Source organism: Echinops telfairi, unplaced genomic scaffold (assembly GCF_000313985.2).
Source record: "Echinops telfairi isolate 266 unplaced genomic scaffold, ASM31398v2 ScPeMD7_6;HRSCAF=24_0, whole genome shotgun sequence".
Classification (NCBI taxonomy): domain Eukaryota; kingdom Metazoa; phylum Chordata; class Mammalia; order Afrosoricida; family Tenrecidae; genus Echinops; species Echinops telfairi.
Window position 1 is genome coordinate 9,603,042 of NW_022103902.1, and position 27,350 is coordinate 9,630,391.

Below are 27,350 nucleotides of genomic sequence, written 5' to 3' on the forward strand. Positions count from 1 at the left end.
CAGAATTGAGTGTTAGAGTGATTGTTTTGATAGCAAAGGCAGTAAAAACAAGCTCTTCTTTTATCTATACCATCTGGGTTTCACGCATTCATATTGGCCATTTTTATTTGGACAATTCTGTGGTCCAATGCACTAGAAACAGCAAACTCAAGAGAAACAGCACTACATTCAGTCAAAAAGAAAACATCAATATATTTCCAGAAGTACAATGCCGCCATTGATAGGGTAGCATCCACTTGCCTGCAAGGAAGAGCCGTTGATGCCATTATTATTTCAATTTACATACTATTATTTAACATGACATACCAACCACGAAAGCTAGTGACGAACAAGAATTCTACCAACTTCTTCGGGGTCAATATACCCAACTATATAATAGGATATATTGATAATGACTGCTAATTGAAAAGGAAAAAGTGGAAATAAAGAGTAACTGGAAAATATAGCCTTGAGGGGGGTGGGGAGAGAGTGCCTTCTGATCTTGCCTGTGTCCTTAGTAGAACTTGGTCCCATTCTTAATTGCATTTGTTTGCTACGATTACTTTCTTTTTTTCTTGTATTTAAACATCGATGATGATTTTTCAACAGTATAATTGCGCTCACTTGGAATTTCTGTAATTGCAGTACACTGACCTTTTCGAGTTAGGCAATGAAGAGTTTCTCTGTATTTTTGGAACAACACTGCACAGCTCCGGATTTTCTTCAAAAGAGCATAAACAAAATGAAGACAATAGGGTTTTGGTGACCAGAATTAACCTGAACCAAAAACAGTGCTAGCAATTCACTGACTGCGTATATATAATTTGGGTCTGCATTCAAACACCCATTTGTAAAGTTACACCAATAGGTTCTTAAGGAAGTTTATAAACATCTTTATGGAACATGTACTAGTCTGTCTTCTCTCTCAGTGAACCTCAGAATTTTAGGTCCAGCGAGGTTAGTGATTTGTTTAAACTCACACAGAAGCAGGAATCCCTTTGCGCACCATTGACTGAATGTCTTGTTGGTACAATATAAGCAATGAGCCTATGTGTCTTTCTTCCACCTATCTCTCTTTGTGATGGCCAGTTCCACCAAAATAACTTTTACCAACAAGTTTCAGTCTCTTGAAGGCTATATGGAACAGTATAACAATGAGGACGATTTTAGGTAATGACACCTTTACCTGACACCTTTACCAAAAAAAGAACAAAACTTGCTGTCCTCAAATGAATGCCACCCTATAAAACAGGGCAGTGCTGCCCCTGTGAGTGTCTCAGACTGTAACTCTTTAGATCAGTAGAGACCCCTGTCTTTCCCCCATGAAGTAGCTGCTGTTTTCAAACTGCTGGCCTTGCAGTTAGCAGTCTAACGCGTAACCACAACACCATCAGGTTTCCTTTCGGAAAATACAAAGACAAAAAAAAATGGAAGGAGAGAATCCCTGCGAGCCTCCAAGCAGGCGTCCTTTGTTTTACTCGTTGACATGCACACAAAATGAATGTGCTAGCGCATTTGTCAACTAATCCGTAATTACAGCCATCTGACAATATTTCCCAATTTGTTCCTAGCAAATCCAGGATGAATGCTTAAAATTAAATGATGAATTTCAGGGTCAGAATTGTATGAATTGGTTTTCCATTATAACTTAAAAGCCCAAGAGGACCAAACTCGAAGGCACAGTGTAAGTTTGGAACGTTTATAAATGATCAACTTTAAAACGAAGACGTCCTCCTTAGAAGAGGCAAACCCGATTGCAGAATTGCAAACTCTCTTTATTAAGATGAAAAAGAAAAAGCGTTATTTCTTAGAGGTCTTTCTCAAGGGCCTAAATAGAAAGTGACGAGTGAATAGCTGATTACGTTACCTAAACAGCGAAGCGGGCAGGAAGACTACCACTACGAGCAAGCCTGCAGAGGCACACAGACCGGTAAGAAAAGGCTTGGGGTTGATGGTGCCGACAGGAGTGAGAGGGAGCCTTGCTAGAGAGACCTGCTGCTAGAAAGCACCAACTTAATATTTTATTTGAATATTTTAAATGAGTACGATATTTAAAGTAAGTTAAGTCTCTCACCTGAGATAACTTGGATCCCGTGGAGATACATTTGTTGAAAGGCACTTAGTTATCTCAGAGAAAACATGAACTGCTGGAAAGGGACTGAACAATTGAAAGTAGGGTGATATCATCCTAATTATCCAAAGAGATCCTGAAAATCATAGCCCTGATATCAGCCCTCAGCAAACCCGATGTAGAATGCAGCCGAAGGGAGGCATAACTCTGCTCCTAGGAATCTCAGCCTTGGTGGTAGAGTTCATGCCACTCTTTTCTGGCAGAATGATTTTTCTGTCCCTTCAAAATACTTGAGGTTTTCAACCCAACCAACTCTTTTCCCAATTCTGTAACAATACATTTAATTTTTAAAAATCCTTATTATTGACAAACTTCAGATTGATGGCTCAGGCCGTCACCTAAGCCTACCTGAGCATGCATGTGTGCTCAAACATACAGCAAATACAAGTGCACCGAGTTTTGCTTTTTACCTTTGGTCACAAGAGGAACTTCCTTTTCTTCTTGTTTGAATGAAATGTCAGTGTCTCGTTTACCCAAAGCCTGAAAAACAAGATCTTTACTTAAAGCTGCACAAAACATAGGGCCTACCTCAGTGCCTGGGTCATGAGCAAGATCATAATGTTGCCAGTAGGAGCCTTTTCACACATGTAAGGAAGGGGCAGAAGGAAGACCATAGAAAGCTGTGTATAGCACGCATTGCCAGAATGATAGTCACTTTACTTGCCATATTTACTTCGGCAGTTTTCAAGATCTTTACCATTGTACCAATATGATTAAACATTTTATCACACACAGATGCAGCAGTCTCACCAATAATTGAATCGAATATTTGGTTCACCAGGAGACACCTTCAAGTCTCAGCTGTTCCGAGGGGGCTGGGGCAGAGCTCAAGTCCAACGCCGTTCAACCTCTGGGACGTTGAGGCCGGAATCTCAGGCCTGAAGCATGGCGGGTAAGAATCTGGGGGCGAGGAGCTGCACTGTGAGGATGGGGCTGTGAGAGCCCAGGGCACCTGGATTTCTGAAAGAATCCTAGCGAAGCAGATGAACAGGCACCGCCGAGCTGTATTTTCTTCAATGTCGCGTCAGTGGTCGCTGGCATGCAGCGGGTGGGGAGATTTGTGTACATTCAGCTGAAGCAGTAGGGAGCTGAGTGTCCCATTCAGAAATTATGGCTGTCATTGATTGGGGAGTCCTTTGATGGCCAGTTGATTAGGTTCACACAACAGGAAGGGATATTTGGGGCATGGACTTCTTCAAATCTAAGATTGTGTGTGTGTGTGTGTGTGTGTGTGTGAGAGAGAGAGAGAGAGTGCACCTCAGTAAAACAGACCCAGAATGTAGCCTTCATGTCTCCTGTTAATCAGAGAAGGTGGGGAAACAAGCAGTGAAATTTGAAGAAGACTGGAGCCAAAGACCCTGTGACGCATCTGAGATATTTCCACACGTCACACTTCCCCTTGCTCTGGGTTTTCTGACGCTTGTCCACTAGGGATCCATCCTTCACCTTTCATTCCCTCCAACGTGCTGTGGAGAGGATGACAACTCTTTTTCTCCTCTCCAGGAGATGAAGGCATGTTCTCACCTGGCATTCTGGAAACAGTGCTCTATCAGGTGCCAGGCTGAATGGACCAGCATGCAGCCGAGCAACGAAACAATTGCAGCTTCCCCTCACTACTATTCTCTGTTTGACCCAAATCAAGAGAAATGAAAGTCTTGTGAATTGAAAATAAAAAATAAACCCATTCTAAGTTAATGGTTAGAGAGCCCTGGTGATGCTGCGAGTTAAGTTCACACCCACGAGCTGCTCTGCTGGAGAAAGATGAGGCTCTCTGTCCTGTAAAGATTCACAGACTTCGAAGCCTTAAGGAACAGTGCTGGCCAATTGACCTATACGTTCAGTAAGTCATATCGGCTGGATGACGACAGGTTACGTTACTTTTGCCTACTTTGAGGCAGTTTTAATTTATTAATAATTGGGAGTTAATACATATATCCTATCACTCCATAGTTCAATCACATAAAACAGAATTGTACAATTACTACCACAATCAATTTCCAAGCATCCTTTTTCTTCCTGGACTCCTTGACATTGCTTCTCTTTTATCCACCCCACCGCACTGCACCACCTGACCTCCTCCCACCCCCACCCCCACACCTGAAACACTTATTCTACTTGCTGTCCCTGTAGGTTCATCAATCCTGGGTTTCATGTACCGAAAAGCATATAACACAAATTCATGAGGGTGACCTCCAATGACATAACACCTCTAAGATACACCCTAATATGACCATACAAAAATAAAACAAAACAAAAATACAGAAAATGCCGAAAACCAGATCATGTCCAGGGTGCATCAGAGTGGAGATCAAATGACAAACTTTTAACTGTTCAGTCGGGTTTATATCCCTTTGCTCTTCTATACTCATCTCTGCAATGTACTCTGTTTAGTACTCCTTTTCCTCCCAGCACTCAATTATGGGCAGAGAGTGACCACCGGAGGTTTATTTCCTATGAAGATCCCACAAATGTATCCTGGGCTCCCACTTGTCATCCATCGCCTTCTGCAAACCGCATTCTCACAATTCAGGCTCTGATACTAATCCCTCCTTCGACTGTGGATTATACGATGCACAATCCTTCAGTGAGTGCTGATGGTGTGACTCTTCCATGCAGACTTGGGTGACATCTCCCTAAGAGGGCTGCTTGCTTGGAGACAAGATGTTAAGCTCTATGTGCTATGTTAGCTGAGAACCAGGCACCATCTAATTTCTTTGCCACATTTTGCTATAGCACCCATATCTTCTGTGTTCCCTTCCGGAGGGTAAGATATTTTTGTATGTATACTGTAAATAAGTGAATGCTCCAGGTAGCTGTCAAAATGCAAATTTTCATTTTGCCAAAATATTGAAAGTAACTTAAAAATGAATGTGAATTGGAATTGTTTTCAATGGCTACGTGTAAGAAGTAGATCGTCAGGCCTTGCTAGTGAAGCCCCTTGGATGAATCCAAACCTCCATGCACTCTGACCAGCCACACACTCGGGGACTCCCAAAGAGGCGTGATTTAATATAGTTCGTTATGACCCCTTTGCTTAAACCATGATGATCCTTCTCAGGATGTGTTATTTTCTTGGGTAACGGACTTTACGACGAAAATCAGAGAAGATGCAAGTGCCAAGATGGGCAGAAATGACAGCAGTCTTAGTAGGGCGCTTTTGTGGTTTGTGTGAGTACTTTCCACTAGGATCCAATATGCTTCCTTCCACATGCAAAACTATCGCTTATGCATAGCTTTACCATCTCACTGCAGGTGAGACGCTTTTTCTTTCTTCCTTTTGAATTGGAAGCCTAGAAATAATTTAAGTAAACAACGTGCAGCTCTCAGATGTTTCCTTTTCAGTAACATTGTGTGCATCGTGGAATTCAGGGGCTTCTTTCTAGAACAAGATAGTCTAGCCGTAGCTGCGAGGGTCTGAAATGTTTCATGCCGAGACGAGAAGAGATGTCGTTGTCCTTTCAGGGATGCTATTTGCACACTTTTGATGCTGTTTACAAAGTTCCTCTAAATACATTCATTTATTCCATTACGGAACTATTCTTCAGTCACTTAGGGTAAACTGTGTTTCACACTCTGCACACTGGGGATATCTTTTTCCTACAGTTTCACCGAAGTCAGGAAACAGATAGCACCTCCCCCACAGTAAATGAGATTATAGTTAAGTCTTAACATGAACCTTAAGACACCTTAATTAAAATTATGTTAACGATGAGCAGGATGGGATTTGTCAGTTCTCCAAGGGATGCCATGGATCAGTATAATACCACACGGTTAATTTTGCAAAGTATCTCTTTAAGAGGATAAATAAATCATAACTAAGTAAGAGGAAATGCGATTATCCCATCGGCAGCTGAGCAACACCTCGCTAATCCAATCGTTAAGTCAACAGAGGAACTGGATAATACAACTTTATCTGATGTATTTCCTTCTATTCCTTTGCCAGTCCACCCCCACCCCAAGCCCATCCTATTATCAAACACATACCAGTATCTGGTAGCTACAGTGGCTGCCAGGTGAGTAAATGTCTTCCTGCAAAAATTCAGGGGCCCTTCCATTTCCATTCTGGCAGATTTAACTGACAGACTAGGACCCTCTCTTTCAACTCCTAAGGTCATCAGTAAGATGATTGTGTCCCTATTATGGGCGAACAGTACAAAGTCCTTGTCTTTATAAAGCACATTTTGTGTGTGTGTGTGAAAGGGTTAGAGAGGCTGAATAAATTAAAATATGAATGTATACGGTAAATGTATAAGGTAAACTCTGTCAAAGAAATAACACAAGCGAGAGGGGATGAACATTACTACAGAAAGTGACCTCACTGTTTCTCCTGTTCTCTCCCCATAACCTGCCTTTCTCCTCTCCACTCGCTTTCCCGCAGAACGGACTCCTCACTCCAAAGCTTTTGCTTACTGCTGCTTACAGGGGATGTTCCCCCAGGAGTTTTCTAGTCTTCCCGTACACATCACTTCCGAGGAGTCTTTTCAGCTACTCTATGTAGAATTGCAATTCACCCCTCACTGGACCCAGCCAACGTTGCCCCCATCCCTGGTCCCCTGCTTCATCCTTCTCCTTACTGCTTAACTTGTGGTGGTTTAATCATTCAAAATATTTTACTTATTTCTCTTGTTTATTGTCTGATTCCTTTACTGGAATGGAAGTACCATCAAGGGCAAAACCCACTGCCTGCTTTTCCCCCTTAACTACTCCAACGTCTGGGACAGGACCTGAGACTCTGTGATGCGTTGGACGGCTAACCTGAATGTCAGCAGTTTGAACCTATGCGCAGCTCTGTGGGGCAGAGACGAGGCTGTCTGCTGCCATCAAAACGTATCGCCCTGGGAGCCCCACGAGGCTGCTCTATTCTGCCCAAAAGGTCACTATGGTTTGGAATCCACTTGGTGGCAGTGGGTTTGGATTATTTGGTTTATACTCTCAGAAGGGATAAAAGCAAGTAAACAAACAAAAATTGCAAAAACGTGTGTTTTGGTGAGTTACTTTCTACTAGGCAGTTGGAAAAGAAAGACAGTTTTAAAAGATGTGAATCAGACACAATCTGGGTGTTGGAGAGCCAGGAAGGTCTGAGTGGCTAGAACCCAGTGCGAGGAAGGGCTTGGGGTAAAATCTCACGGGAGACAGGCGCAGGTCATCTAGGGTCTGGGAGTCACACCCAGGATACTGAGGTCTATATTAAGTGTGAGAAGAAACAACTGACAAGGTCTGAGCAGGAGTCTGACATGACATGCCATACAGACGAAATACAGCATTCTGATTTTTAGATGTACCACAAGTACAACCACCTTATCCCAATGAACCATTTGGGATAATTTATAGGGTGCCTCTATAGTACTAAGGAGTCCTAGTGGTCCTGTGGGTTAGGCACTGATCTGCTAACCTCAAGGTCCATAGTTCAAAACCAGCAGCCACTCCACAGGAGAAAGATGAGGTTGCCAGCACTGGTAAAGCTTTACCATTTCAGAAACCCTAGAATAGGATCACTATGAGTCGAAATAGATTCATTGGCAGTGGGTTTGATTGAGAGGCTAAAGCACCAGTGAGGCACCACTTGCTTGAAAGTTTGACTTTCTTTTATTATACTGAAAAACCTGAGCAGAGCGGTGGAACATTATCACATATAATGCCAGAAGATGAACCCTTCAGGCCAACATATAACTGAAGAAGGGCTGACTTTTCAAAATAGAGTTGGACAGAGTGATGCAGACGTAGTGAAGCATTGGAGATCTTCATTTGCGGATGGGGCACAACTCAAAAGAAGAACATCTGTAAAGAGCAATTAATAATCAGCAAGTGGAATGAGCATTGTTTGAATCTAGGAAAATTGGAAGGTGTCAAAATGAAAGAGAAGACATAAAGGTTGATATCCAAGGAATGAGTGAGCTGAAATAGACTGATATTGGCCATTTTGCATCAGAAAATCATGTGATTTACTCTGTTGGGAATGACACGGAATGACATCATATTCATCATCAAAAAGAGCATTTCAAGAGCTATCTTGAAGTACAGTACTGTCTATGATAGGATAATAGCTATCTAACTAAGTAAATATAATATATATGAATGTTCTGTTAATACAATTATTATTCTAATTTTCCCACCAACCACTAAAGCTAGTGATGAAGAAATTAGAAGAATTCTACTAACTTTCTCAGTCTGAAATTGATCAAATATGCAATCAAGATACATTGATAATTATTGGCAATTTGAATTGGCAAAAATTGGAAACAGTGAAGAACAATAGTTGGAAAAGATAGTCATGGTGACAGAAATGAAGGTGAAGATCCCATGATAAAATGTTAAAAGACCAACCAAGTATTCAGTACAAATGCCTTTTTGCAACAACAAAAGCACCCACTATACTAGTAGATTTTGTCAGATGGAATACACAGGGATCAAAGTGACTATATCTCTGGGGGGAGGCGATGGAAAAGCTCAATATCAACCGCCAAAAACAAGGGCAAGGACCGACTGTGTGACAGATCATCAATGACCCTTTTGTAACTTCATATTGAGGATGAAGAAAATGAAAACAAGTCCACCAGAGCCAAAATACAACCTTGAGTATATCCTACCAAAATTTCGAAAACATCTCAAAAGTAGATTTGGATCATTGAGCACAAATGACAGAAGACTTAATGAGCTGCGAAATGGCATCAAGAACATCGGACACGAAGAAAACAAACGGCCATCAGGAAGAAAAGAAAGAAAAGATCAACGTGGAGGTCCGAAGAGACTGGAACTTGCTCTTCGGGGCAGAACAGTGAAGCAAATAGGAACACATGATAACGTACGAGTCCTGGACAGAGCATCTCAAAGTGCAGCGCAAGAGGCCAAAGTAACATATGGCTTGTAGTCACATCCCACCACACCCCCAGGGCTCCTTCCTGGCTAGTGTGCTCAGCTTTTGTCTGCGAATCAAAGGGTTAGATGTGAGTACAAGGGAGCGAGAAACGGGTCTCTGTAAGGAAAGTCTGAAGTGGCGCTCCCTTGGAAAGAGCCGGCTGCTGCATGCTGAGCCTGGGTTGCAGCGACATAAAGGCCTGGAAGGATTTGGAAAAGTTAAAGGAGACCAAGAGTTGTTTTTGTTTTTTTAAGTACTTTCATCGAAACAACAACCAAACCTCAGCTCCTAATGCTTTACTTAAATGTGAGCTTCACCCCTCTCTTTGTCGGATTCAGTACATAATTTGAATCACCACATACATCATTTTTTAACAATGGCTTAGTTCCTTTGGCAGTCCCACAAAATCTGAAAGAATCACTTTCTGAGTATTTATGGAGTAGCATAGGTAGGACTTTTAGTAGACAGCTATTGAAAAATGGTAAAGCAGAAAAATCACAAAAGAAAAAAAGAAAGAAAGACATTCCTGTCCATCTTCTTGGCCACATCCTGTGTCAGGTACCAGAGGCTTCATTTTTTATCATAAACACCAGAGGATCCATTTCCAGACTCTTAAAAATGCATCTGTGTGTGGCGATCTGGCCATCAAGTGTTTTAAATTGCCTACAGATTGGAAAAATAAAATGACCATCTGTCAATCCGTTTTGAGACTGCTTTCAAGCCCAAACGACAACAACAACAAAAGCAACTAATGACCCAGAGGACAAAAGGACCAAAGTCAACCCACTCAGAAAGGTAGTAGGGCTCCTGGTTATTAACCAGGCAGGTCTAATCTAACCACATTGACAACCACAATACAGATATTCTCTGCTGCCTTAGCAATCTGTATCTGCATTAACTGGAAAAAAAAGATTACAATAAAATGGGGAAGCGGTCAATGTGAGATATGAAAATAATCATAATTTATAATTTATCAAGGGGATCATGAGGGTGGGAGGTGGGGGAGGGTGGGTAAACAGAGGAGCTGACACCAAGGGCTCAAATGGAAAGTACATGTTTAGAACATATGCTTGATACAATTGATGCATGGATTGTTATAAGAGCTGTAAGAGCCCCCAATAAGATGATCTTATTAAAATTGTGGGAAAGTACAAATGCATACAAAGAAGAAAATGTGGCTACCAAGTAGTGTTAGAAGTTTTGCACAAGTTCGGTTTGGTGTCTGCGCTCCACGAGGAAGAAGAAAAACATAGAGCTCTCAGTATTTTGTTCGCTCTGGCTTGAGTCTCAGCAAATGATTCCCACGGAACTTTCCAAACTTAGTGCTGACACTAGTAAGGTTATTGGCCTGGTGTTCTTGAATTTCGCAGCTTGCTTCAGATAGATCATTTGGTTAATCACTGACCTCCAGGGGCCTGGCTCTCTAATTGTCTCAGTTGCCTTGAGGAACAGATCTTACAGGATATCTAACCTGTACAGCTGCTTCTTGTATCTTCTCGGATGACCTAACAGAAATAGGGCCCTTACTCTTTGGCTAGGATGCTTCATTGCACTTTTCACTACTTCTAGTCAACATAGTGCAGGGACAACTGATCAGACAGCATGAGTTTTGAGGGCACTGATAAATTGATAACAACAAGTGCATCCCCAGGCCTGAGGTGGTATGGTACTCAATAAGCAAACTCTTGCCTGGGTTAAAGTGTATCTGCCACTTTAGCACATAGTTCATAACGATGTGCACTGGTATATGATTCTGACTTATAGAATTCCTCTGTAAGGTTTCCGAGGCTGGCCATGTAGAAATAGAAAAGGCTAAACCCAACAGACACACCCGTGTAAATATACTAGCATGTCAGCACCATACAGTTTTACAGCACCAGACACGAGGATAGCCCCATCTCTCTAGACTGGGGCACAGACAGACGCAGAGCAGGGTGCCCCAGCCAGTGCCTATATAGTGCTACAGTTGTGTTGATAAATCACCTCCGTCCTGTGCTGTGGGGAGGTGGAGGTAGCCGTCTGGCTGGACACAATGTAAATATTCAGGCAGCTAGCTCTCCCAGCCGTTGTCAGATGTAATTGGGTATGCCATGCAAACTGGCACAGGAAGGGAGAATACCTCGTTTAAGTCAATACATGTTTTCCAGTGAGGCTGAGGCAATGTATCTTTTAAATGACTAAACTGCCCTTACGACTTTATTATACAACTGTCTCATGAGATTGAACAATGAGAAAGCATTTCTGTGGGTTAAACTTCCCTTAGTGTGCTGGCATATACTTCTGAGTTCATTACACCCGAAAATAAGGCCCTGGGCTCTAGCAAATCCACCAAAATAATAAATACTACCTTGCTGAATGGTGGAGGTGACCTGTACGGTAACGAATCGACTGTCCTTAAGTGCCAAATTCCTGCACCACTGTTTACCTGAGTGCTTTCCTTCTTTAACTGTGACAGGTACAGGATCAGACTGGTCACACACACACAAGTTAGAAAATAACTGGGAATAAGAGGTTAAGAAAAAAATCTTTAAAGAAAAATTATGAGTTTAAGAAATGACCCACTGTCAGAAGTAATTACTGAATTATCACATTATTAAAGTATTGCCTGGGTTACTCAAATCTAACCAAAAATTATGTGCATCTCTGAGCAACGCATTTTTATCCAACGTGATAAGACACCATGCGTGTGAAAGCAAGCAGGCTGTGTCTCTCTCTTACCAGGAGATAAAACCATCAGAACAAGCATGCACACAGACAACATAAGAATGTGAGAAATCGTACATGAAAGCAGCAATCATCACCGAAATATCATACCTGATGTATGAAAAAACAACAGCCAAACGGCCTACACAAAGCTCACAGAGGTGATAGCCCTGGCTACAGGAAAAACATGCAGACTTTGAAGATTTTGCCAAGCAACTCGCGACTGGTAACATTCACAGGTGTACCTTTATCACATGTTTCTTTGAAGTGGTAAACAGTGTGGTTATTTACTACGCTAGGTGCAATTTTGCCTTTCTTTCTGGGGTTTAATTAAATGTTGGCCCTTTTCCTTTTGAAAACAGGATTCCCTTTCTTCATGTCCTGGGTGGTAGTGCTATTTTTGTTCAATGCTGTCAAATCCATTCTAGCTCAGGAGACCCCATTTTCCAGACTAGAAGTACCCGAGGGGTTTGGGGCTGAAATTCTGATGGAAGCAGCTTAACAAGTCTTTCTCCTGTGGAGCTGCTGGCTGGGTTTGAATGGCCAAACTTTTGGGTAGCAACTGAATACCGTTCTGAAGGGAGGCAGGGAGACCCCAAATTTAGCCATATTCTGTAGGCACACTTATTAAGCCTTATACAAGACAAAGGCAAGATGAAATCAAAAATAAGGGGAAATCAGCAGCATGCAATCAGCATGGAGTCTCTGATTCACAGTTCTATAGGACAGGATGCAGAGGCAATCATCCCAAAATCACGACTGGTGGTGACAGGTCAAGCCATCGCTGCTGCAGGTGGGACTAACGAAACCAGAAAAGAACCTTGACTAGGGTGCAGGTACCAATGCACATTTGAAAAGCTCAACAGACTTGGTTCTGGGATTATGTAGAGGTTGGGGTGCAGCTCATGACCATGTGACTCTGCATTATAGTCACCAAGGTCCCAACTTTTAGATACTATGCAGCCACTGCTGATGAATCCTTACGGGTACACCCAAGCAAGTCCCTGGTTGTCTGTGTAATCCTGAGGGCAAAGCTGCCCTTCTCGGAGCTGCTCCAGGGATTGTACTCTATTTTCAAACACTCTCTTCCTAAAGACAAAGCTGCCCTTTCATAAACTTGCCCAAGACTTATCTAAGTATTAGCCATATTGTTGGATTATTGGTCAGACAGGACCTATGTCATGATTCAAAACAGAATTAGGGTACCGGGAAAAAGAAGACGACCCTTGACAATATGGATTTTCACAGCGGCTGCAACAATGCTCTCAAATATAACATGATTGTGAGGATGGAGCAGGACCAGGCAGTATTTCATTCTGTTGTACACAGGTTCACTATGAGTCGGAATCAAGTTGATGGCACACGACAATAGAAAACCATAAACCATAGTCTTTCACAAATCAAGTGTTTCAGAATTGAAGCTTTAATTCAGCGCTTAATCATGACAACATCAGGACTCCTTACTGTTAATATTAAGGCTTCCCACCTCCATTTAAGAATGACTGCTAGGAGAGAAAATGTTTTGAGAATGATGTACAAATGTGCTTTACATAATTGATGTGTGTATGGATTGCGATAACAGTTGTATGAGCCCCTAATAAAATGTTTAAAAAAAAAAAGAATGACTGCTAGATATTTTCAGATTGTCTTCAAATGCTTTCTTAAAATATAGTTATAATTTATGAATTAAATTAAATAATAACTGAAAGGAATGGGCACAGGAGAAGGACAGGTTTTTTTTTTCTTGAGACCACTCTGAGAATACAATAAAAGTATGTGCGGCTTAGATAATTTTCAGACAGTAACATCTCATGTACGGATGTTTAACAATGGACGATAAACTATCTCTATGGTGATAGAGAACGGAATTTTAAATTATAAATTCAGATGAATCGTTCTTAGATGATCATCCATTAGTCTTGAGTTAAAAGTTGTCTTCTTCATCTTGGTAGCCCCGGTACCCGACATCCCCATATCTTAACCCCATTTCCAAAGAATCAGAAAGAGGTTTCTGAGTCTTCTTTGTACAATGAAAATAACCACTTAGGTTAGCACTCTACCACCCTGAGAACGAATATGGAAAACCCCGATTGATAGGGAACGAGGCACAGCTCTAGGGCCATCCCTACTAGGTGGTACAGCCTTGGGCAAATACTTTCATTTTCTGAGTCATATTTCTTTACCAAAGAGCTGGGTTGTTCAGTTACTTTTGGCACTAATTCCAGTGCCGTATCTATCTAATCTTCATGCACGTGAATAAATCTCAAGGTGTCATTTAGATAATAAAGCTTATCTCACCAGGATTCGATCTGGATTCTCATTGTTGGTTTCAACTTCTATCAATGCTGTACATTCCTGCATAAGATTTTGACTATGTTTTCTTTTCATTTCCCAAGAAGATGCCTACAGCAACAGCAGCAAAAATACAAATATCAGTAATAACTGGAGGTTTACAATGTAACAACTTCTTTCCTTCATTTGTTAATTTTCAAGAACAGCAAACCTCTGTGAGGTATACACAGAAAAGTCAGTTTCTGACCTTTGCTCTTAAGAAGTGTACCGTTTGGACAAGCACACATGAAAGTTAATAACAATGCATATGAAAGATCACAAGGCACCTTAAAAATGAAGTGAATTCTAGAAACAAGGGGGCTCAACAGTGAAGAGTAAAGGGCCTGCAGTATTTCCCAAAGGAGTGAGCAAAAACGAGGAGGCCCCTCCCCACCAGGCCCCGCCCAGGGGCTGGAACAATGCACTCAAGCCTAGCAATCACTGTGAGCAGCGCAGCACCCAGAAGCACTCTTTCATTCTGTTGAACACGGGGCTGTTCTGAGTCATAACTGACCCAATACCACTTAACAACAAAAACAATAAATGTCTATGCACATCATTATCAAAACATACATAGATGTGGTTTGAAGGGAAAAATCTACATTACTTTCAAAATATATATGGCAGCTTCTTAGGATGGAGCTAGTAACCAACGGATATTAAGTATATCTAGGATTATTTAATGTGGCTACAGTCATTGTTGACATTGAAAAGTAGTTTTCATATGTGAAACAATGAGAATATAAAATTTAAGTGGTAGGGAATGGGATCACTTAATTGGGATGATCAGCTTCTTCATGCAGGAACTGTGTCTTATTCCTCTTTGAATCCTAGCCCCCAGCCCCCAGTAATTGCTTAATATGTTTGTTGACTGAAATGCATTTATAAAGGCAACCATCAAAAAATTCAAATGAATTAACAGTTTGCACATGTGGGAAATAATAAATCTATTTTAATAGGTGTGGCATTTTCAGGATATGGGTCTAAAAAGTTGTTTCAGAATTAAAAAGTAGAACCATTTAGAAAGGCAGGGTGTGATCATGACAATTATCTAGAACAACAGTTAATTAATTATCGGCATTAGTAGACGTGAACACGAGTGCATGTAACCTAAAACGTTCGCTAATTCCTGAGCCAATACTATCAAGTTTATAAGACTGATTTTGAGCATATCTGCCTTCCTAATTTTATCCTGCTTAACCTAATATTAAAACTAATTGCATTTTCTGCACCTCTTCTTTTCGTGGTGTTAATACGATGTTGTGATTACTGGTGAGAATGTTGGAATTTTACTGCAATAATCCTCAGGCAACCAAAAACTACTTCAACTATGGTGGAAAATCTGATTAAATTAAATGTTTAAGTGCTTATGAGAAAATCTTGTGATCTATCCTCCTTGCGTCTCAATTGTCTTAAGTACAGTGTCTTTTCTCATGTGAAGTCATTGTAGCTTATCAAGAATGAATATAGAGCCTGTCTCTATTTTCTCTCCTTTCTAATCAAACCCTTGTAGACGGATTTCAATTCTTGTCATTCTAACAATGACAATAAAACCTTCTTACTGAGATCATCCCTATTATCTCTAACACACTAAGTGAAAGAATAGACCTTTTTTTTTTTGCTCTATTTTTTTTTAACATTTTATTAGGGGCTCATACAACTGTTATCCCAATCCATACACACATCAATTGTGTAAAGCACATTTGCACATCGTTTCTCAAAACATTTTCTCTCCACTTAAACCCCTGACATTAGGTCCTCATTTTTCCCCTCCCTCCGCGCTCCCCCCTCCCTCATGAGCCCTTGATAGTTTATAAATGGGTATTTTGTCATATCTTGCCTTGTCCGACGTCTCCCTTCACCCACTTTTCGGTTGTCTGTCCCCCAGGGAGGAGGTCACACACAGTTCCATGTAATCGGTTCCCTCTTTCCTACCCATTCTCCCTTTACCCTCCCTGTTTTGCCACTCACACCACTGGTCCTATAGGGCTCATCCGTCCTGGATTCCCTGTATTTTCAGTTCCTATCTGTACCAGTGTACCTCCTCTGGTCTAGCCAGACTTGCAAGATCGAATTCGAGTCATGGTAGTGGGAGCGGGGAGGAAATATTTAGGAACCAGACGAAAGTTGTATTTCTCATCATTGTTACATCGCACCCTGACTGGCTCATCTCCTCCCCGAGACCCCTCTGCAAGGGGATCTCCAGTGGCCTACTAATGGGCTTTGGATCTCCACTCTGCACTCCCCCCATCATTCACTATGGTAAGATTTTCTGTTCTGATGATACCTTACACCTGATCCCTTCGACACCTTGTGGTTGCATAGGCTGGTGTGCTGAATAGACCTTTTTTAAAAGGCCTTATTTGGCCTCCAATTTCTTCACATGCGCCTGTGTCCCACTATCCTCTCAACCTAAGCAAAGAGCCACTGCCCTCAAAATTGATTCTGACTCAGTGCCCTGACCTAGGGTTTCTGAAGCGGTAAATCTTTGTGAGAGCAGACACCCTCATCTTTCTCTTGCAGAGCTACTGGTGGGTTTGAACCTGGGACCTTATGACAGGCAGTTCAACACTTATCCCATCGCACTACTGGGCTTCCTCTCATCACCGGCCATGACGTTGTTGTGAGGTGCCATTGGGTCAGTCCTGACTCAAGAGTGACCCTGCGTACAACCGAACAACACACTCCCCAGGCCCTGCCGGTCCTCACAATTGTTTTTATGTTTGAGCCTATTGTTGTAGCCACTGGGTCAGTGCATCTTGCCAAGAGCCTCCTTCTTGCTGCCCTCCCCTTTATCAAGTGTGATGCATCTATCCAGAGACTGGTCTCTCCTGACACGTCCAAAGTACATGAGATGAAGCCTCGCCATCCCTGCCTCTAAGGAGCATTCTTTCTTCTTCCGAGCAGGTCTGGTTGTTCTTTCGGTAGTCCATAGCACTTTCAATACTTTTGCCAACACCATGGTTCAAATGCATCAATTTTGCTTCAGTCTTCCTTATTCTATGCCCAACTTTGCATATGAGGCGACTAGAGATACCATGGCTTGGGTAAGATGCACCTTAATCCCCAAAATAGTAAGCTTGCTTTTCAACACTTTAAAGAGGTCTTTTATGGCAGATTTACTTAACATAATGTGTTAGCTGACCATAGAATTCTAGAATTCCTAAGTTTCTAACTAGTCATTTTTTTCTTAGCCCCCAACCTCCTCCTTATCCATGGTCTTAATTATCTAGTGGTGCTATAGCAGAAATACTAAAAACGGATGGCTTTAAGTAACAGAATCTTATTTGCTCACAAATCAGGAGACTAGAAATCTGAATTCAGGGTGACTGTGAACTGGAACTGACCCAATGGCAGTGAGTTTGAGTTTAGCCATAGCAGAAGGCTTTGTATTTCAAGTTGTGTGTTTCATCAGTACTACACTGCACCCTGACTGGCTTGTCTCTTCCTTGTGACCCTTCTGTAAGGGGATGTCCAATTGTCTACAGATGGGCTTTGGGTCTCCACTCTGCACTCCCCCTCACTCACATTGATATGATTTTTTGTTCTGGCTCTTTGTTGCTTCTTGGTTAGATGGCTGTTTGTTTGTCTTCAAGCCTTTAAGACCCCAGATACTTTATCTTTTGATAGCCAGGCACCATCAGCTTTCTTGACCATATGTGCTTTGTTCTTGCTTGTGTTTATCTCTTATATATCAAAAGATACTGACCTGAGAATACTTGGCACTAATCCGGCCTCTAAATATAATAGACAATCCAATGTTAAGTGGAATTATAACTACAGGCCCAGAGCTTAGGGTTTACAACACGTTTTATGGGAGAAGGGTGTGGTACAATCCGCAACACCCACCTACATTAAGATGTCTTACAAGTTTGTCTCCAATCTATACCTTGTTTCTGACATTTAGAATCATAAGCGTGACCTTTAGCTCAACATTTGTAAATCTCAAACTACTTAAACTGAACTCGTACTCCTTTCCATGAACCTCATCACCTTCTAGGATCCCCAGTTTTATTGAACCACCCAACCTAGGTCAAGTACCAGAAATTCAATTTTTGTCATTTCCTTCTGTTTCATTCTCTAACTCCAATAGATCACCAAGACCAACGAGTGCTATAACCTTAAAGCAAACATTTACAACAATAAAGTCTCTCCTTCTTCATCATCACTCTAGTCTACACTGCAATCTTTCTTGAGGATACCAGTGTAATAACTTCCTCACTGCTCTGTCCACATCCCTCCACTCTCTACTGTCCTTTCTCCAATACGCACCCATGGTGATCTTTTCTAAGAATCTGATCACACCACTTCCTGAATGAAGTCTTTTGATGTTTTCCTATTGTTTTCAGGACAAATACAAAATCCCATATGAGAGGCTCTACAACTTGCACAGGTCTCTACACACCTCACACCTATGTCCATCTCACTGCAGTATCACAGCTTGCTTGTCTTGATCCGGTGCAATACTTTGCATTCGCCAAATGTCTTTCTGGCAAATGCTGTTTGCATTTGTTCAGAAATGTTATGCTTTTATTATTACCAATTAGAATGCGCAGAAACTCCATAGTCACTTTCAGGGGAAACCTGCCTCTCCCCTCAGATAATCAGACCTTCTATTAAAAGTGCTCATGATCTATCTTTCATAACAGCTGCCACACTAGCGGTTTACATTTTGGCATTATGTGATTGTCTGTCTCCCTCAATAGCCTGGCAGTTGAGTAGAAACAGGGACATGATGTGGCTTTGCTCCCCACTGAATTCCTGTAGCTAGAATTCTGAATTAGACATTGTTATTCAGTATTTATTATATATATATATGTATTAAATGCAGCACTAAGTGCATCGCATCTCTATAGTTTTGTCTAAAATGTGTTGTCTTAACACGTGGGAATACTCTGAACTTCCTGATCACGGGTATGTTTTTAAAGCATGCAGCATCCCCACAAAATAAACCAATTCACTGCATATCCTGAACCTGCCCAGCTGTGAAGATTTTCCGGAAATCATGAAGAGAGAAGAACACATTTTTTTTTTATATTACAAGCATACAGTGCTTTGAAATAGCCAAATGTGGGATAAGTATCTGTTGAATACATGAATGTACACATTCAAATATGATGTGATATTCAAAGTAACTGAAAAATTAAAATCCTGTAACAGTCGTAGACAGATTCAGCTTGGTTTACATAGACTCAATGGAAGATTTAGGATCAATACATCAGAATTATTAGGAGCTGGATTTCAAATAAAAAGCCCTGGTGGCATAGTGGTTAAAGACATGACTGCTAACAGCTGGAACCCACCAGCCATTCCACCGCAGAGAGGCGTGGCAGCCTGCTGTGCAAAGGGACCACTTGGGAACCCTCTAGAATAGGCCTGCTCTGTCCCCCATAGTCTCTGTCGTTGGAATGCACTCAAAGGTAGTGGGGTCAGTTCATTTGGGTTTCAAATATTTTAACAGGATATGCTACCCAACAAATCGAATGAGCAAAAAGGCAGATTTATGTGGCAAAAGCTTCTCCATCACTACATATTTTCACAAGAGTCTGGACACCATGTTCCAAAATATTCCAAAAGAGCAGCAGGTAATATTTTTGTAATGTGATCATTGTTCAGGATAACGTCTTTTAAAAGAACCATTCCTAAAACAGCTCCCTATGACTCTGTGTGTGTATGTGCGTGTGCGTGTGTGTGTGTGTGTGTGTGTGTGAGAGAGAGAGAGAGAGAGAGAAAGAGAGAGAGAGAAAAACCTTAAAGGTATTTTTTTTTTACCAAATTAGCATCGCTTTCAGAACCTAGGACAATTCATTTGAATATTTTCCATGGTAGATTGAAGTCATCATTAACGGTGAATTTAATTTTTGGAAATAATAAAAAGGTAGTAGAAGTCAAACATGATGCAAAGGTTGATAAACTAGACAATCTTTTTCGGCTTAAAAAAAGCAGTTAGTGAAATGATCTCTGTATTCCCTTGACATTGGCCCTGAGATATGGTAAATGCTCCCTCAATGGTAAGGACCCTTATTATTTTTAGGAAAGTTAAATATGAAGATTAATTCTTGTAAGTGAATTAAATAAGAGTATAATAAAGCAATGAATGTATAGCAATTTTTAACAGAAACAAACCAATTTGGATACATGAAATTTCTATGTTAAAATATGCTATTTGCTATGACTTTAACTACAGGGGTAACTGCATGGCTACCCTTTGGCTAAGCATCTTTCCTGTAAAGCACTAAACACAAAACTATAAAGATTACAGGTATATCGTATATGAATCTCTCTCTTTCAAAAACACATTTAAGATACTTTTTCCAACCAGGCATTCTTCAGGAGGGCCTCAGATGGCCTGCACTTTCCACACTCCATTCTGAACTCTAACATTTCTCCCAAATAGAGACCACCACAAGGAAAGAAAGAAATTAATTAGGATGTTATCCAGGAAATGCAGACTTTAATGTGTATTATATCATTAGGGCGCTTTAAAAATGTGGACACGAATCCATCCCTCTGCAGAACGAGTGAATTATTATACAAAAAACAAAAACCACCTGGGATCTCTTAGCTCCTCTGACATTTTCTGGCAGGGCTCCTGGACCTCTCCAATGTGGACGTTTCACTTTCTTCTGCATAGTCTTCCTCGTAATTTTCGTCTCTGAGACGAACTCTATATCAGAGTCATGCCCTTCCGTGTGTCTTTTCCAGCCTGTATGGCTGATGGAAAGATCAAGGGACGGAAGAGATTCACGATCCAAGTCACCATCTGAAGGCCTGCTTCTTTTTGTTCGGGTATTTTCCTTAAAGAGTAAATAACAAATGGTTATATTTTTAGCAGTCAGTTTCTTTTCATTACACTTCCCATAAAATGTTATGCCACTAGTGATATTTTTATTACGAATGGAAAATGTTAAAAGCAGACAGAAAAGGGGTGCTAGCCCATATATACCATTGTAACGGTGTATCAAGAATTTGATTCAGGAATGGCTGCAGAGCTGGGCTAAGTCAAGGATGCTTCTGATAATGAGGATGCACAAGACCTCAAATTGAGAACATATTTCACACCTTGGCTTCTTCTCTCACAGAAGTTCACTTGCGTTTGACTCACTGGTGTGCACTAGACTTGTCCCACTCCCTCCTTCCAGCCCAAAGCCTGCTTCTTAACTCCTCGCTGGATGTTACTTGTAAAACGATGGGCATATTTACAAAAGAAGTGAAATACGTGTGCAATTTGGTGAAAGCCTACATATACATGTGTTTTAAATACTAGGTCAGTCTCTCTATTTAAAATCTGAAATGTGTTTGCTATAAAAAAGTAAAAATGGCTATTAGAAAGAGAGGTGTCTGGAGGGCTGGATGAGACCAAAGCACAGCATTATTCACAAGAGAATGAGCATACAGGGAGCTTTCTCCCTCTGAACAAAGCTGAGGGCAAAATTAAATTGTTGGTCTCCAATTTTCTTTCAAGTAAGCCAGCATCTAGTTGTGCAGTTTTAAGCACATTAATTTGCTTATTTCTTTACATGCCAATTGTATTCCTATTGGGGGACTTTAGAACAGGGCATTTATATTCTATTTCTGAGGACAAATTGTAGACAGCTGATTTTTTACTAATTCCCACTACTGAGAGAATCTCTTTCCGGATCTCATTTTCAGAATCTGGTGGTAATATACTATAAAACTGATAGAACCTATACCTGGTCTCATAATCAGCTCTGTAGAGACCATAGGCATATCTTAGGCAAATTACTGTAAAATGAGAGCACTGGATTAAAAGGTAAGAAGAATTACAATTTATTATCAGGCTCCTGGGTCCCTGATCCCTTGAGCAGAACTTGTAAACAACAGAAATATAAACTAAGGAAATGTGTAAACTCTGGCAACAAGTGTTTCAATGTTTAATATAATTGTCAACAATTCCAAAGGTATACAATAAATTATGTAAATATATCAACAATCTAAAGCAGATGACTCCTTTACCAAGGGTATAGATCTGGTTGTTGTTGGACTTAGGCTCTTGCCTTGAGGGTGCCCCGTGAATGCTGGCGCTGGACACCATATACATACTATTTTAGTGCCTTCCTTGCTTAATTAAGATACATATTGATCTGGTAGACCTGGATCTGCCACTATCAATGAATATTATTAAAATGTTTGCCGTTTCATCAACTCTCATTGTTTGGGTAAATATTGTCTGGTCACTTGAGTTTAATCGGTACAAGTCAATAATCCATGTATTTCAATATTTTCTCAACTGATTTAAATTCTGTACCATTGGCTAAATTAATAACATTATCAGTAGGATTACCTTATGCCCAGGGAAATGACTGATAATGTTCTCTACCATAAAAGGACAGTTATGTCTCTAAAGTGAAGCAGAGACATATGTAAACGATAGATATATGAATGGATCTTGGAATTGAAGTTAATTCTCGGCCCAGCCTCAAAGCAATTCATTCTTATGACATGACTCTGCTTGACTGCTGCCCTCATGAAGGAAATTTGGAAGGTATGGGGGCTACAGCAGAGTGTGGTGAACAAAAACTAGATGATGCTTTGCCTTCTGATAGAATAGTGTCTGGGTCTTACAGACTTGTCTTCAAACAAGCAGTCATCTAAGTGATGCACCAACTAAGTACACATGGAAGAAGCACACCAGCCTGTGTGACCCAAGGATTGTAAATTATATCATCTAAACCCGAAGAAGAGAATGGTATCAGAGCTTAAATTGTGAACACCTGGTTTGCAGAAGGCTATGGATGGAAGTAGAAGCCCAAAGTTCATTTGAGGGGTCAACACATAGATTAAGCCACCAGTGAATTCCCTCAGAGCATAGTGGAGGGATGTGAATAGCCTTGTTATCAGGCACAGTACAGTAGAGGCAATTATAGTAGATATAATTAGGTTAAAATTGTAACATCTTATTTGATATTCTTGGCCCATTTAAAAATTGTTTTTTCTTTTTTTAAGTGAAGGAGAACTACATGTGGATTAGGCTTCTGGTAAATCCCTTCTGATCATAAACCAGAGATGTGAACAGCCTTGATATCATGGAGACTGCATTGGAAAGTGGACTATCACAGATGCAGTTAGATTAAAGGTTAACACCTTATCATTTGATCTCCCTTCTGACCCATTTTAAAGTTGTTTTAGTTTTTGATATTTTCTGTTTTCTTTTCAACTGAGGCTTTACTCTGTTACTGTGGTTAGCTTTTTTGTTTCTTTGTTATTGTATATTTTTCAGTATATTAAATCAAGGATGGGTGAACTTATAGGGGCAGTCACTGGATTAATGGTTTCTTGGCAATATGTTCAGTGAGGTTGGGAACAAGTGGGGAGCTAATAAGGAGGGAGTAAAAGAAAGAAGAAAATGTCCTATAATTGATCATGACAATGATTGTACAACTCTTGTTGATATGATTGAACTCTTGAGTTGTATATGTGGAATATGTCCCAATAAATCTGTTTAAAGATTAATAAAAGTTCATTGTTTACTGAAGGTTCACCTATAAAAATTCAAATTGTAAAGAGTGGTTCATAAATTGTATGTGTGATTCGTATAATTGAGAAACCCTAAAGGTTCAAAAATATTTTCCTCTAAATGTCCAATCACCATACCCATGGCTAGCAGAGGAATAAAATAAAATAATGAGAGGTAGACTTTACGTGTAAACCATATTTCTAGACAAATATATATCCATAGACTCATTCGCATTCTCTCTCTCTGTCTCCCTAGAGTTGAATAGATGGATAGATAAATGTGTGCGCGTATTCCTCAATAGGTAGTTACCTATAAGTTCACTTCAGGGATGACAACCCTGGGCACATCGACCTGAAACATGATCTGGCCCTGCATCATCCGCATGATCGTCGGCATGTTTGAATACATTGTTGCAACTACTGTGACACCCTATCTTTCTAAGGAAGTGTCTGTCTTATCATTTCTTTACAGGCATACACACGCACCCACAGATACACCGAATGTGTAATACTAAAAACACTGGGAAATACATGATGATATTTAAAATGATCATCATATCTAGAAATCGATAATGTGTGGCTTTAAATTTCTTACTTATGTCTATTTTTCTAAGTTTTCACTAAGAAATCAGTACAAAGGGCTTTTTAAAAGTTCATGGAAGAAATGGAATTAAAATATGACATTTCCCCACAATCTGTTTGAAGCCTCCTTGTACTACAGTATTAAGAAAAAATAAATGAAGTCAGTCTTTTAAAAATCTATTAGTACCTTGCTTTCTCAACTTCATGAAGGAAGAGGGCTTTGAACATGATAAATGTACCTTCTGTGTGACAGCGACATAATGGCTCCATCACGCTTTAATTACTGACCTTGGGTGCTGACGCTTGGAAGACGGTAGCAGGCTCTGAAATCCTACTTGGAGGTATAAATTGAAGCTTTAATGGAAAAAATATAATCAAGTGTAAGTAGTAACTCAACATTCTTCCTTTCTTAAAAACAGTGAACTCTTATAAGCAATTGTTCAAGAAGCCCACTTTAAGTTTAAAACCTCTATGTTTCAGAGAGGTTCTGATTATTAGTGATTAGACAGTAGCAAGAGGAAATAATCCACTTAATTAGAGATTGAATGTCTCGTGAGCAACATCGGAGAGTCACTGTGCCTGCTTCTCAGCCTCTGTAGCCCTCCTGAAGTTCTTTCTTCTCCACCTGGAAGTCCCAGGGTGGGGGTCAAACGTGGCCTGTGACAGCAGCTCTCACTCAGAACTCTGGGCCTGAGCATCTCTGGATTCTGAAGGTGGACCGGCCCTTTCTGTGTTAGGAAGGGCAAGAGATGTTCTCCTTGAACATCTTATTTTTACGAACTTTTTAAGTAGATACGTTGATAGGATTGTTGTTGAGCCACAAGGATGAGATGTTGAATGAAATTCATGAGGAGACTACAGATGAGAGTATGCACACCCTAGTGGTACAGTGGTTCTGTGTTGAGCCATGAACCACGAGGTCAGAGGTTCTAAGCCAACCAGCCAGTCTGTGGGTGAAAGACAAGGCTTTCAACTCCTGTAAAGGGGTACAGCCTCTGGAACCCGCAGGAGCAGTTCTACCCTGCCCTTTAGACTTCCTATGAGTTGGAAGCGACTCAATGGCAATGAGTATGATTTTATTTTGTAACCTACTTGTAGAGCATCCATGATCACATTAAAATGATAACTTTATTTAGTACTGGTACCCTTCTTTAAACAATAACCTAAGTTTCCTGTCCTGCACAGTGATAATGTGTTTAATTTTTCTGCATTTATTCTTCCACTGTCTGATATATACTGATAACATTATATTTCTCAGTGTTTACCTTAGTACTAAAATATATAATAATATGCTGATGAGGCAATGGTGGTGCAGTACTAGAATACTCACTTCCCATGTGGGACACCTAAGTTTGAGTCATCTGTCAATGAGGCTCATGTGTTGCTAGGAGGCTGAACACGTTTCAGCAGAGCTTCCAGATGAAGATGGGCAAGGGAAAAAGGTCTAGTGATCGACCTCTGAAAATAGACCCGGGAAAACTCCATGGATCACAACAGTCTGATCCCTAAGGAATCACAGGGGTGGCGCACCACTAGGTGGTGTTTTGTTCCATTGTGCATGTGGTCACTTTAAGTCAAAAGGAGACTGTGTGGCAGCGAACACAACAAAATGTATACTTACACTACTATTACTTGATTTATCACTTTAAAGGATACACCATGATTTTCAACTTCACATGAAACAAACACATTCCACCTCTGCCTTCTATTCTAAGTTAGCGGAACTATTTCAATAATTTTAGGCACTTAAATTCTTTTGGCACTTACTACACCATGGTTTAGCCTTAGTTCTATACCTAAATATAGATAATATTCACCTCCAGTGCTTTGTTGTAAAATCTTCAACTATTTCTTTATTGCTTGACTTTGACCTCTAGAGTTGTTAGGTGCGATCAGGTGAGATTGAGATCCAACTCATAACCAGACTACGTAAAGTGGTAGAAAACACTACTAGTTCTATGGCCATTCTCAAAATTGTTGTTAGGCTTGAGCCCATCTTTGCAGCACTGTGTCAATCCATCTCCTTCAGGGCTTTCCTCTCTTGCACTGACCTCTACTTTATAACACACGATATCCTATATCCTCTTCAGGGACTGGTTTATCCTGATGGCTTGCCCAAATCCATCAGATAAAGTCATGCCATCTCTCTTTGAAGGCGTACTCTGGCTGTACTATCTCTAAGAGAGATGTGTTTGTTCTTCTAGTAGTCTATCGTACTTTCAATATTCTTCAGCAACACCATTATTCAAATGAATCAATTTTTCCCATATTCCAATCATAGTCCAGCTTTCACATGCATATAAGGTGACTGATAATACCACAGCGTATGTCAGGCACACCTTAGTAATCAAAGTGACATCTGTGGTCTTCACAACTTTAAATAAGTCAAATACACCCACTTTTCCCAACTCAATGGGCCATTTCACTCCTTGACTTCTGCTTCAATGAGCACTGTTTATTGGTTCAAGGAAAGTGAAATCTTCGCCTGCAGTCCTTTCTCCATTTAGCATGGTGGGCCAATAAGCACCAACTGTGAGCTGAAGTTCATACAGAAGGCTGTAATCTTTGACCTTCATCAGAATATGTTCCAAGTCCTTGTGGCTTTTAGCAAGTAACTACATATTTGGTCATAATTTATTTTAGAATAATTAATATCAGATGAGCTCCAAGGATTATATGAAGAAGAATGTGGTATCTGCACTATACAGATGACACAACCTTGTGAAATTGAGAGGACTTGAAGCCCTTGGTGATGAAGATGAAGGATTGCAGCCTTCCATATGACGACAACTCATTGTAAATAAGATCCAAATCCTCACGATTGGACCAATAGATAGCACCATGATAAATGGAGCAAAGGTTGAAATTGTGAAGGATTTTTGTCTCGCTTGGATCTGCAATCAGATCAACAGATGTGTTGCATTATGTAAATCTGTTGTACAAGACCTCTAAGGGTGTTGAAAAGTAAGGGTGTTACTTTGAAGACTACGGTAGGCCTGATTCAAGCCATAGCACTTTCAATTGCCTTGTATGCATGTGAAAGCTAGATATTGAACAAGGAAGATTTAATGAATTTAGATTATGGTATTGGAGAAGAATATTAAAAGTGCAATGGAGCACTAACGGGACAAACTGATCTGTCTTGGAAGAAGTATGGCCAGAGTGCTCCTTAGTGACAAGGATGGTGAGACTTCATACTTTGGACATAGTCAGGAGAGACTAAGCCCTGGAGAAGGGCATCATGCTTGGTAAAGAAGAGGGCCAGAAGACATAAAAAGGCCCTCAAGGAGA

General features: G+C 40.6%; 1 protein-coding gene across 1 annotated transcript in view; it reads right to left on the reverse strand.

Annotated features, from left to right (window-relative positions):
• MORC1 (MORC family CW-type zinc finger 1) overlaps positions 1-27,350 on the reverse strand; it is a 193,941-nt gene that overhangs the window by 31,916 nt on the left and 134,675 nt on the right. The window contains exons 18-24 of the mRNA XM_045286149.1: positions 24,348-24,413; positions 20,552-20,797; positions 13,968-14,072; positions 11,342-11,464; positions 9,805-9,864; positions 2,521-2,590; positions 634-700 (exon numbers count right to left, since the gene is read on the reverse strand). Of these exons, the coding sequence (XP_045142084.1) occupies positions 634-700; positions 2,521-2,590; positions 9,805-9,864; positions 11,342-11,464; positions 13,968-14,072; positions 20,552-20,797; positions 24,348-24,413 (737 nt within the window). The remainder of the gene's footprint in view (positions 1-633; positions 701-2,520; positions 2,591-9,804; positions 9,865-11,341; positions 11,465-13,967; positions 14,073-20,551; positions 20,798-24,347; positions 24,414-27,350) is intronic.